The following is a 13,592-nucleotide window of genomic DNA, read 5'->3' on the forward strand; positions in this document are numbered from 1 at the left end:
AGCACACAAAGCACTCAGGGGTCACAAGCAACCATGCAGTTCTTTGAGGGAATTCTGATAAGCACATTAGTCCTATATTTTATAGGATTAGGCACTAAAAACTGTAGTCTGAACATCACCGACAAAAGAGCTGGTGAAGACTTTCCTGGACTGTACAAGGCCTGGAAAAGAACTCTGGCCTGTTTCTATTCATTGGTGGGTGCTCCTGAGAGATGAAGAGGAGCAGGTCGGGGGAGGGAGATGTGTATTCTGCTGGGTGTATTCAACACGCACTGCTGAGAAATGCAGCGGTTCATGTCTCCGGCTTTGCCCCTCACTCTCTGCTGCCTCACAATAGGCTGATTCAGTAGAAGGGGAACCAGGAAGCTAAACTGGCTGGGAACGGTGCAGGAGAGCCTGGCACCACCAGGGGTCACCACAGAGGCCAGGCCCTGCCTTGGCTGGGCCCTGCCACGGGACCTCATGAAGTTCCAGGATGAAGGTCTGTAATGTGCATGTCCACCAAGGACCTTTTCACTTGCAAGGGACCAAGGGGCCTCCTTAGAACATTCCAGAGCTGAAGCTCCACATGTTTTTTATGATCAGTCAGAGGTTGACCGTAAGTGGTTTCTTCTGGTCCTGGCTTTATTTTAAGTAGTTGGCTTTGGGGTATCTTTTGCAGAGCGGCATATCTTTGGGTATGATGCACCCCAGGTGTTGTTGAAGGCCCAGAGAAAATGCACTTGATGATCCGTCCGAGGCATGTTTCTCCCCAGTCCCTGGCTAGAAGTTTTATTCTCCATGGATTTTGGGAGAGGAGCAGTGGGGCTCAGTCATGGGAGCATGACCCAGGTATTCAGCAGATGAAGGGATTCCTCGCCAGGTGGACTCCAGTGTGCCTCTCCCATAGTATATAGGCACCCTGCAGTTGTGCATCATGACAACCCTTTTCCCGCACTCCCCCTAGGGAAACAGCACTGCCTTCTTAGGGAACACGGACAAAAGGTCATAAGGGCCTGTTTCCAGACCTCTTTTCACTGACTGAACAGTGACATTCCCCCATTGCAAAGACTGCCTTTCAGCCCCTTTCCGCCTGTCTGCCTAGAATTAGGCTTCCTGCTTCAAATGCTATCATCTCCTTCTATGGTAGGGGAGTGGAGTAAAGATGGGATTGCAATGGAGGAAGTGAGAGAGAGACATGAGGAAAGAAAATATTCCATGAATGAAGACGTTTGGTTTGTTTTTAGAGGGGAGGGAGGGCTCTGACAGGTTTGAGAAGAGGAAAGAAAGCCAGGGATGCCTGCCCCTAATTGCTGCCCATCCAGAGTTCTCAGCCTAAAGTGGCGGCACTATTTGTCACCTTGTCCTCTGTCAAGAGATTCATCATGATGCCTTTTGTAAGGTCACCTGGGAGAGGACGATGGAGGGAGGGGGCCAAGTTTTTGAGTAAACTTCCTTTTGAAAACTTCAAGCTTATTTTGTCTAAATTAGAGAGAAAGGGATTTTATTCATGACTCGTGGCCCTAGAACCCATCCCCATCATGGTGCTAAGGGTCTCTGGTAGGAGGGAGGGGGTTTTGCTAGCTTTGGGGCAGTGTGGAAGAGGGTACCTTGGGATCAACTGCTGGTGTGAGAGAGCTCCCTTCTCTTCTGGAGTGTTTTCTTATACCCCATTCCAGACCCCAACCCCCCAACCCCCCAACCCATGCTGCCATCCTGGCCCTGACACTATATCCCTCCACCCAGGCATCTCCCAGAATTTGCAAGGATGCCACTTACTTGTTGTCTGGTACCTCCAGGACTGTGTGGAAGAGGGTGCCCATGGGTGGGACGATCTCAGGCAGGCTATTCTCCCTCCGTTCCTTCCGAGAGGGATGGCTAGTGGCCAGGCTGCGGGCCTGTGCCTCCTCGAGGCTCACCAACTTCATGGGCAGGGAGAGGGCGGGCAAGGTCAGGCTCTTCATCATAGGCCGGTCTTCTGTGTGTGATTGAGAACAAGCGAGAAGTCAGTCCTGGAAGGAGGCCTCGGCACCAGCCCAGCCCGATTCCCCATCCTCGGCCCCTCCATTCAACTTCCTGCCTTTGCTTGGGTCATGGTGGGTCCTGGGCTGAGGCTGAGGGAAATTGACAACTCCCCCCACCAGACCAGCCAGAGGGCACACAGGGGCTTCAGGAGGTAACCTGTGCTTTCTGTATTTTTCAGAGAGGAACCATTCATTCATTCCCTCACACAACATTTATTCAGCACTGACTGTGAGCCAGATAGCAGCAGTGGGTCTTCACCCTGAAAGCTCTGCCTGGTGCTTTGGCCAGTTGGGAATGTATGTCCAGCCACATTTTGAGATAGCCTCATTTAGCAGGAGATGGCCCTTCCTCGCCCCAGCTGGAGGACACAGAGGTTGGGGCCTCTACTTCCCTTGGCCCTCCCAGGCTTGTCTCTCTGCGGCAAAAAGATTTCACAGCCTACAATCTTCCCTAAAAGATAAGTGGCTTTTTCCTCACTACCAGGCATTGTCCAGTGCGTACAAGCTAATCCTTTCCTATTCTACAGTATTTTTTTGTCAGAAAGAAAGTGATGCTGACAGAGCAGTGTCCAGGGTTGATGCTATTCTCCAAGTCAGTTTTTCAACTGGGGGTAATTTTGACCCACCACCACCCCTGCCCCAGGGGTCATTTGGCAGCCTCTGAACACATTTTTGGTTGTCATCTTGTGAGTAGAGACCAGCCAGAGATGCTGCTAAACATCTTACAATGCACAGAACAGACTCCCTAAATGTCAATAGGGCTAAGGTAGAGAATCCCTAATCTAAGTAAAATAGGAGTCTAAATTTGCCTCTATTTAATCTTTGGCAATTTTGCCAATCTCCTGTGACCTCATAAGGTGTGAAGAGACTCAAGGAAAACTTGGACCAACTAACACTAAGAAATCATTTTTGGTATAGGATTTCCCTTGTTTTTAAAAGGCAGCATGATGGCACTAATTCTCTTTGCAGAGCTTGACCCTCTCTGGTAAATAAAGCCACTGAAAAGCGGCCTTGGAGAAAACAGAAACAGTATGTGACAATGGGGTGTTTGCAGGAAAGGCCAGCCTGGCAGTCATTCAGCCAGACTGCAATTAATTATATCCTGGGATCCTGAAAGCTTTTCAGTGTTGTTTTGGACAGCCCAAAGGAAGTTAAAAATATCTGAATTTAATTTACTGTCAATATTTGTCATAGATTATAGAGTATTTAAGACTGTTATTTAATTATTTGCTTAAAAAATTAAATCATTCTGAGAGCAACTGGAAAAACAGGAAGAACATAAACTGTGGAATCAGGAGACTTAGGTTTAGCACCCACTTCTCTTCTTAGTTTCAGACTCCTGTATCTTAAGGTCTTCTCTTCATCTCTACTTAGATGTTTAATAGATACCTCTAACATTACATTTACAACAGAGCTGTTGATTTGTGCTTCTCAGTTCCAAACAGATGCCTCCTCCAGTCTTCTCCAGGCCAGTAAATGGCCCCACTCACCACCCAGTTGCTTAAGCCAAAAAGCTGGAATAGTTATTTTTTTATTCATTCCTTTCTCCAGAGCAACCCCTTTCCCCCACATCCAGCCTATAAGCAAGTTCTGTGACTGTACTCTAAAATATATCCCGAATCCAGCCACTTTCCTTCTTTCCACTTCTAATTCCTGAGTCCAGGTCTATTAGGATTTCCCACCTGGGTTTCTGCCAGAGCTCCTGAACGCGTTTCCCTCCTTTCAACATTGTTGTCTTTTCATTCACAGCAGCCAGAATGCTCAGCTCATACACTCCCCAACTTAAAGTCCTCCAACTTCCCACTGCACTGAGAACAAACCAAACTCTTTGCATGATCTATAAGGACTTTTCATCTGCTTTCCTTCTCTTCTTTGCCCCCTGACCCAGTGATCTAAAAAATGTACAGTAAAAATTTTTGCTTCTACTTTCCTATACATATTATGACCTTTATAAATTATACACATGTATCATTGTATATATGTATTATAGTATACAAAAAAAAAAGATTACAAAGGATAAGCTAAAAATGAATTTGGAAAGAAATGCTAACAGTTTCTTCCAAACCCATACACATTGTCTTTGGAACATACTAACGTGGAGCACCCCACTTTGGAGATCGCATTGGCTCTAACCACACTGACCCGCTTTTTGCAATACCTTGAGCCATTTCCACTTCACAGCTTTTGCACTTCCTGTTCTCTGTGCTTGGGACACTCATCCCCCAGATGGTCGCACGACTGGTCCCCCCTGTCATTGAGGTCTCAGTTCAAAGGTCACTTCCTCAGTGACCAGGACCATGCTATTGCAAAATAACACCCCCATGTCACTCATCATCTCATAACTCTATTCTGTTTGCTTCATGGTATTTATTGTCTTTGAAGTGATAATGCATTCACATATGGACTTACTTCCTGTCTTCCCAACCAGATCATAGCTCTGTACCAGGCAGGATCTTCAGAGAAGGGTCTTTGCAGTTTTGCTCAGTGATATGTCCCCACTATCTAGAAAGTGCTTGGCACATAGGAGGTGCTCAGCACATACTTATTCTTTAGTAACTCTTGGGCTTATCACATTCTCTCTGGCCTCAGTGCTTTCATCTATCAAATACAGGTATTGGAGTACATGACTTCTAGAATATTTCCAGTTTGAAATAGAAGTATTCAAACCTAAAATTCCAGAGAGCGTAACTTACTCTATTTTATGTAAACATTAAGTGTGGTTGGTACTTTACCATAGTCAGTAAGAATTCATAACAAGAACCTTTAAATGAAATGCCTTTCACTGGTAAGTATAGGAGATAAAAGCTAAAAGTTCAAGAGTAAAATGGACTCAACATGCATGACAAGACAGGATTAAAGCAATGTTTCCATAAAGGACAAGCATTTCCAGGTTGGAATTAAGAACAACCTTAAAACTATCAATCATGGATAAGATTTGCTGTCTGGAAAATCATTTCCCAAAAGTTATTCATTCTCCACAATGTTTTTTATATTTTGCTGTCTTTTCCAGTTATTTTTCCTCACAGAGGCAGCCTAGAGTAAGAAAAAAATGATTGCTGAAAGGTTTGGGTTCAACATTCAGTTCCACCTGTTACTAGCTGTGTGATTTGGGGCAGTTACTATGCTTTTCTGGTTCTTAGGTACTGTGTTTATAAGGTAAGGTGGATAACAACTTAATGGTTGTTATGATAAATCAATTAGGTGATATACGTGAAATGCTTGGAATCGTTCCTGGCACAGTGAGAGTCTCAAATAAATTATTTCTTGGTGCAAAAGGAAGAACAAATGAATGCATATTATGCTTCATTTATTTCCAAAAAGAATTTGCTATAGCTTACCATAAAAAAATATGTCTACCATGGGAGAGTTAAAATAAAGATAAAAAGAAAGATCAGAAATACATATTGGACAGGACAGGAGTGGGGACAATTATACCAGGAATTGGCATGTGATGTTAATTGCAATAGATTATTCTGATGATTATATTAGGCTTTTTCAAATATATTAGCTGAACTAGAAAAGAATGCTTTGATCACGTAACACAAATATTGTCCAGATACAGTTCTCACACACCAGTAGTCCTCCAATTATGGACCCCATTCCAGTGCATCAGCATTACCTAGAAACTTGCTAAAAATGCAAATTACCAGTTGCATTCCAGACCTACTGAATCACAGATTTTAGGGATGAGGGCTACTAATGTGTGTTTTAACAAGTCCATTAGGTGATTTTGATGATGCTACCATTAGAGAATCACTGTCATATACAAAATAGTTACCAGGCTTCTTGACCAACTGGACTTCTGGTTTTTACAAATTAGGCTCACATGGATTCATGTGGCATAAACCAGTTCACTCATAGGGTTCATTATGTCACTGAGTCAAAATGAGATCTACAGGATTAGAAAATCAAACCTTGTATCCACATAACATTCAGCCTGAAATAACTTTACCTTCCTCATCAACATGGCTACAGTGGATTTCAGTGCTAACTAGTCTCTGCACACACACGACCTTGTACAAACACAGACTCATCTCTGCATGCATCCAGTGCAGGATGGAACAAAGCAAACACTTTCAATGAATGCTTGTGAAAGGCAGGCATTCTGAACATACATATGTGCATGAACGCACTGTCATTTAACTCATTCACTTAAGACTTCAATACGTAGGCATAAGGATCTTCTGAAATATCATACAGAAAATAAAAACAGAATCTAATAATATGGAAAGGAATGTTGCCAGTGCTTCTGGAAAATAATTCAAAGAGTTTAAGAACACATCAGAGATTTTGGAAAAAGCTTGAGAGTAAGAGAGCCACGAGAACCATGAGAGCCCATGCAGTCAGAGACCTTTGGAGATGAAGAAGGAATATGCCCCCAGAGAAGCTTCAGGAAACAAGAAGCCTGTAGAGAAAACTAGCAGGTGTCACCATGTTCGCCATGTGCTTTTCCAGTTGAGAGAGAAACCCTGAACTTCATTGGCCTTCCTGATCCAAGGTATCTTTCCCTGGATGCCTTACATTGGATATTTCTATAGACTTGCTTTAATTTGGACACTTTCACAGTCTTAGAACTGTAAACTAGCAACTTAATACATCACCCTTTTTAAAAGCCAAAAAAACACAACACATCAGAACCAACCAACAGAACATTATTCTAGTTCACCACACCACATTCACTAGATAGGCCCATGTACGCAAGTGATCAGAGCATGCGAAAACCACACACAAACACACTATACCTTTGCAATACACACACACACACATGACCCACAGACATTGACACAGGGTGGTCAGGCACAAGTTCTGCCAACAATCGGAGCCAGAACCAAGCCCACCCTAACTTATTCTTGGGGACTGTGATGAGGGCAAGAAAGGATAGGCTGGTGAGTGTGTGCCAGGGAGAGCCATTACCATTGTTCTCCAGGGACCCTGATGCACCGTTGTTAAAGATTTGATCCACATGGTTCAAGATGAACTCGATCACCACCTGCTGGACCCGGACCGCAAGGAAGGCTGCATCTCCATTGCAACCAGTGGCTTCGATTTCTTTAGACCTAAAGCATGAAGAAATACATTCAAGGAGCAACTCTGCCCTACAACCTGAAGCAGTCAGGGGAAACAGTGCACCTTTTGTATAAGCCCCCATCTCCTAAAGATACAGTTTGTTATCTGTAAAAAATTTTTTTTAACATTTTTAAATTGTGAAATATATATATATAAAACAATAAATTTCAAAGTACATTGTAACAAATAGTTATTGAACAGATTTCAGAGTTTGGTATGGATTATAATTCCACAATTTTAGGTTTTTACTTGTAGCTGCTCCAAGACACTGGATACTAAAAGAAATATCAATGATTTAGCAGTCATACTCATTTGTTAAATTCTGTTTTCTCTGTTATAACATCACCTTCTTCTTTAATCTTTCTTCCAGTCTTTAGGGGTATTTGGGCTATGCCCACTCTAACTTTTTCATGTTTTAAAGAGCTGTTGATAATATGGGATAGGGGGGATGGAACTAATTGATGTTTTTGGAGAGGCTGGCCCCTCTGGGTTTCAGGATTTAACTGGCCTAGGAATCCATTTGGAGGTTGTAGGTTTCTGGAAAGTAATCAATGTGCATGAAACTTTTGTCAAATCTCAGATAAAGTACTAGGTGTTCTTTAGGGTTTGGTTGGGTTTGTCAAACCATGGTAAATAGCGATATCTAGCTGAAACTTGTTTAAGAGGAGCTTCCAGAATAGCCCTTTTACTCTATTTGAAGTCTCTTAGCCACTGATGCTTTATTTTGTTACACTTTTTTCCCCTTTTGGTCAAAAAGACATTGTCAGTCCCACCGTGCCAGGCCCTGGCTCATTCCTGGGAGTCATATTGCACATGGTCAGGGAATCTCCCACGTAGAGGGGAGAGTAAGATTTTAATTGCAGAGTTGAGTTTAGAGATAGAGAAGGCACATCTGAGTAACAAAAGAAGTCCTCCAGAGGTGACTGTTAGGCATAACTATAGGTGGGCTTAGCTTCTCTGCTTATCTGTAGAATGTTTTAACTATATATATATTTTTTACAAAGGGACTCTGGACAGGCTGTGAAGCCCAGCACTGAACATATTAAAACATTTACTAGTCATCATATATGGGCATCTCTTATTGCAAATATATAAATATCAAATTAGTGAATAAATAGGAATTAATTTTTTTTCTTCATAGGTTCTCCTCCCGTACCCACCCACGTGTTCTATGGAGGCAGTCATCAGTTAGGAAGTCATATGAAGCAGCTGTTTCAAGTTATGGCCAGCTGTGATCCTATGAAAACTAAGAACCAATAAGCCCCAAGGACAAGAGAGGCTTTTTAAAGAAACTGTAACACAAGACCCATAACTTTAGCCATATTCCAGTTGTGGCCAGAAAATGTCTTTGGAACTCAGAATCTCCAGATTAACAGGCAAACAGCTTCAGCTATTAAAATCACCTTTACTTCATACATACTCAAAATGACCACTGAGCTACAGGCTTGTTTTAATGGGTTCTCCATTTTAAGGAACCCATCTTCGTGTCAATCCATGGACTGGCCCTGGGGCAAAGAGAAGGTGAGGATGTGACATTACCTGAGGAGGTTGGGCGCCCATACCAGAGCCAGGTTTCTGGCGTGCATGTTGGTTCTGTTGCTGAAGGAAGCAATGTGGGCCAGGTGTCGGATCAGGTATTCCAAGGTCCTGTAATATTACATTTGTTTTGACAAAGTAAGAAACTTCAGAACCTGTGTGAAGCCTGATGTCTGGGGTTAATTTCTAAGTGTGGATTTATGAAAGCCTCCAAATACAGCTGTCCCATGAATTTTTGAGGACCGTCAGAAGATGTCAAGATGCTATTGATGAGAGTAAGTTTTTTCTTGTCCCTCAGCACAGTGGCCCAGTGTGGGGGAGGAGGGTGGCTTCGCCGGAAGCCTTCTGAAGCCCAAGGAAGATCCGCCTGAGACAGATGAGGGAATTACCACACTCAGAGCCCTTGGGGCCTTAGAGGCCACTTCTCCCCACTTTCACTGGGGGTAGAATTGCCTCCATGTAGTCTTGAAACAGGCTCTCATCTAGGCTCTTTCATGAATGCTTCCAGCTAACAGAAAGCTTGGTACTTCTACGGGTGCTTGTTTCATTGATGAATAATATCTATTATTGCAAGGAAGTTATTTCTTAGATCACACTAAAATCTTCCTGCTTGGGTAAGAAGGGCAGAGGTAGGGAACTCTGGAAACGTGTAAATGAGGGGTAAACTTGTGAGAATGAAACGAAAGGATGGGGATGACAGAAGGGATAGTGCTGAATTTGCAGCTAGAGAAATCAATCAACCAAACACTCAAGAGCTCCAGAACTACAGTCAAACCCTGTTTAAAAGCTACCCTGATTTCCATAGATTTTGTTCTGCCACAGATCTGGGTAAGAGCCAAGCACCACAGGGTGGTTCCTTGAGGATGGCTTGTAAGATTGGAACGAAGCTTCCTGTGGGACTAGGAGGAGTGGTCTGTAAGTGACCTGAAGTTGGGCTGCCCCCTTCCCATCAATGTCCCTGGACCCTCAGACATCAGTGACCTATTTGTCAACATCAAAATGCCCCAGGAAAGACATTGCCACTGGATTTGCTCCCTTTTATAATGCCTGTCTGCACCTTCAGTATTACTTCACAATCAGCCGCAAATCGATTTTACCGAAGAGTCTTACCTATAATGGGATGGAGGGAGCTCCTGGATAACATTTTGGATTCGGGCCAGTTGGTCTTCTTCTGGGCAATGGGACACTGCCTCCTGCGGGGAAGAACACGGGGCAGCTCAGTGAGTGCTGGAGGGGGTGGATGTCCACCTTCAGATGCTCGTATAACTTAGGGCCCTGGTACCCCCACCTCACAACAAGTACCTAGAGATCGCGCTTCCAAGAGGCATGGTTTTCTATTAAAGACACAAGCAAACAACTAAAATGCCCAAGGGTTCCCAACGTGATGTGTCTAACAGTGTGCACATGGGGACGTGAAGCTAGCACAGGGCTCTGTGCATCCTCAGAAGGTTGTGTGGTATCTAATAAAGAATGTATAGAATCGGGTGTGTCTTGAGTAGCAGGGAGAGTCACAGAGACTCACACTCAGACAGCAAGAGAGACAGGGTGGGTCGGAGATTACAGGGTGGCCCCATGTTTAGTCAGCTAGTCCTTCTCCCTGTAGTTTGTGACGATTCCATGACCTCGCGGACTCAGCTACTGCCTGTCGTAGATGCCAGGAAGCAGGAAAAACGTGCCTTCCTCAGCAGGGATAAGAGCTTTGTCCTTGTGACCCCGTGGCCTTGCCTGGACTTGCTCTCTGGTTATTTTCTGGGTGGATATTTTGTCTCTCCATTGGCCCAGGGCCCTCTGAGAGAGGCAGGAGCAGCAGTAAAGGCTGCAGTATCCAACTGGCCCTCGCCCACCTCCCACCTGCCCAGGGTTTCTGTACAATGCAGACATCCCTGGACAGGTTCTCCCAAACCCAGCCCTATGACCTTGTCCTGAAAGCCCATCTTGCCTGTGCCCAGGCTCAAGTACCCCCTCCCAGAGCAGCGAGTGGACTTCTGAATTGCTAGCATCACATGGGTACCTAAGTTCAATGTCAACTGTGATAACATCTTTCTTTTTAATACATTTAGCATACATTAAAAATGCACAAATCTTAAGCCACAACTCAATGAATGTATCCCTAGGTATACACCCATGCAACCTAGTTTTAAAAGGACTCTGCTGGTCACTCCATCCTCGTGATCTTGAATTCACAGGCACGTGTGACTTACACAGTCTTGTATTTCCTCCTCCTACTGGAAATTTACTTTTACATTTTTGCATAATGAAATCAATTGTAAAATATATTCCTCAATTTTGTAAATACTGCTCTTGCCAATATAACCAAAAATAAGATCCCAAGTGGCGATGGTTTCCTGAAAGCATTCCCCTTTGCTCAGTCCTCAGCTGTTATTTGCTTGCTGGGTGTAAATGCTGAAGTTCAAGTTCTCATGAATGAGAAAGTTTAGGCACAGCAAAGTGGAAGGGAATTAACTTTATTGGGCATCTTCTGTTTGCCAGTCTTTATTCTTAAGCCACATTTGCTGTTTGTTTATTCCTTTCTGTTATAACTTAGAGGAAATCTCCAAGGTTCTGCCCTAGTCCAGAGCTCCCAAGCCTCCTCACTCATCTTTACTTTTTTTCTGTGACACTCATCACCATTAAATATACAATTTAATGTACTTATCAGTTGGGCTGGTTGTTCATTGTCTCTCTCCCTTGCTAGAAGATAAGTTCAGAAAGTGTAGGAATGTGCCGAGTCCCCAGTGCCTAGGACTGTGCCTGGAGCACAGGCACCCTTGCTCCCTTATTTAACCACTCCCTGTTTCCGTACATGGGACGTCATGCCAGGACTTCCTCCTCCAAGTTCTTCTTTCTTTCTTTTTTTTTTAATCTTTTAAATTTAATTGAAGTAAAACATACATGCAGGGGCCCACGGTTTTTAAAGGCAATAAAATTCTCTAATCAGAAAGCTTTAGGCTTAGTTTCCTAAGCAGAGGTGGAGAGAAATGCGGGACCTGGTGTGTCCTAGTCACAACCAGGTCTCCTGGTGGACCTGGAAGCAGAGCCAGGGGGAGCAAGATCCCTGCTGCAGCCAGCGCTGCACAGAGGCCTGCAGGACATATAAGATGCGGCTGGGAGTAGGTGCCCCGACAGCTCCTCTCTCTTCTCTGGATCTGCTGTTTAGAAGACAGAATCGTGGAGTGGGCCCTGGCTCTCAAGGCGGGAAGACCTGGAAAGGGAAGCGGAGGGAGATGCTCGAAGGGACAGAGCAGCAGCAGGGTGCAGGGTGGACCCTTCTCATTCTGGCCCGGGAAGAGGGGTGGGGGGATGGACCGTCTCCATCTCCCTCCAAAAAAGATTTGCCGCTTTAAAAAAAATGTGTCTGGGGCATAAACGTGCAGGTCAATTTAATAGACCTCATGGAAATCTCCTTTAATATTTTAGGAAGCTGTTAGTCATCACTGTTCTCTGAGCCGGGGAGCAGGCTCACCCTCTAATGTCTGCAGGTCCCACTTGGGACTGGTTTTTATTTCCTTTATTTACAGCCTCTCCCCATCCCACCTCTAATTCTATTCCAAGTCCTCCTAGATCCTTGCTTTTCTCCTTGTGGGGCCGGTACTGCCAACTCATTTTTAGTTATTTCCTATGTCCCTCCATTAGAAAGGCAGAATCCACCTCCGGCTGCCTGGGCGAGGGGAGCTGAAAGCTTGTCCACCTCAATTTTTTGCCTGAAAGAGAATGACCCTCAGCATTAGCCAGGCCAATCTGGCTCATGGTTAAAGCCTACGAGATCTAGAACGAATCTGTGACTATGTTTTCTTTCCTATTCATTATCACTAAGAACAGTCTCGTGCCCTCCGAGAACTCTGTTCTTTCACTCCCTCGGGTGGGTCTCCGACTCTGGGTTTCTCTGTTCACCTGAATGCCACCACCGCCTCCACCTGCAGGCTCGCTGCCCCCCAGCCCCTCCACCAGGGTGATCCCCCCACAAACAACCCGCTGCTCTCCTTTCCGACTGTACTCTAGCTGCAGACCCAATCTCTGCTTTTAATTTTGTTAATTACTTTTAAATTATATTAAACTTATTTTCAGTATTTTAAATGATTTTAAGCTATTAATTTTAAACTAATTCATGCACACGATATATACATATATATATAGATATATATATAGATATATATATATTTTTTTTTAATGCAAAGCATCCAAAAAAATATACAGAGGGAAATTAAGTCTTCCTTCAACTGCTGAGGCAGTGGTGTGCCTCCAGAGTCAATTGCTGTGTCCTTCCAGACAGTCCGTATACGGATACATCTTTGTTACACACGGGAGGCCTGCACACAAAGGACCACGTGATCGGTCTCGTCTGTGACTTCCACACACCATCTCCCACCATTTCTCTCTCTGCTTGTTCCACACCAGCCACGGTGGTCTCTGCCTGCTCCTTAACTAGGGCTTTTGGCATGTTACCAGCTAGGACTTTGCATCTGCTTTTTCTTCTTGTCACCCTCTCCCCCAAGATATTTTCCCCAGTTTGTTCCCTCACTTCATCCTTGTGTCTCTCTGTTCAAATGTCACCTCATAGAGAGACCTCCGATTATGTTACCTACAACAGCAATCCCATCATTCTCTCCCCTGGACATTATTTTTCCAAATAATGCATTGTAGCAACTTTTATTCTAAAACTACGATTTAAGTTTCTTTATCATCGATCTCTTCCATTAAGAAGTAAGATTCAACAAAGCAAGGATTTTATCGGTCTTGTTTACTATTAAGTTCCCAGCATCTAGCACTGTGCCTGCTGGGTGCCCAATAAACATTTGTTGGAGGAAATGAGTAAGTGAATGAGTCAATGTTTGCTCTGCATTTGCAGATACTAAATAGCCACATTTGGGCCACACTCTCAGGACAGTATATCCCAGAACCATTCCTCTGTCATGAGAAAACACCAGCCTTGCCGTGGCAGCTCCCCTCAATTTGGAGCTCCTGGCAGGGTGAGCAAACATCTCACTT

General features: G+C 44.2%; 1 protein-coding gene across 2 annotated transcripts in view; it reads right to left on the bottom strand.

Moving 5' to 3' along the window:
• Nucleotides 1–13,592, bottom strand: part of ARHGAP31 (Rho GTPase activating protein 31) — a 123,637-nt gene that overhangs the window by 33,179 nt on the left and 76,866 nt on the right. Inside the window, exons 4-7 of one of the 2 annotated variants that reach the window (XM_077118241.1) lie at nucleotides 9,717–9,799; nucleotides 8,610–8,717; nucleotides 6,918–7,060; nucleotides 1,759–1,954 (exon numbers count right to left, since the gene is read on the bottom strand). In XM_077118241.1, the coding sequence (XP_076974356.1) occupies nucleotides 1,759–1,954; nucleotides 6,918–7,060; nucleotides 8,610–8,717; nucleotides 9,717–9,799 (530 nt within the window). Of the gene's footprint in view, nucleotides 1–1,758; nucleotides 1,958–6,917; nucleotides 7,061–8,609; nucleotides 8,718–9,716; nucleotides 9,800–13,592 lie in introns of both variants that reach the window. The other variant, XM_077118240.1, reaches the window with a different exon arrangement.

The sequence above is a fragment of the Tamandua tetradactyla genome, chromosome 10 (genome assembly GCF_023851605.1).
Source record: "Tamandua tetradactyla isolate mTamTet1 chromosome 10, mTamTet1.pri, whole genome shotgun sequence".
Lineage (NCBI taxonomy): Eukaryota > Metazoa > Chordata > Mammalia > Pilosa > Myrmecophagidae > Tamandua > Tamandua tetradactyla.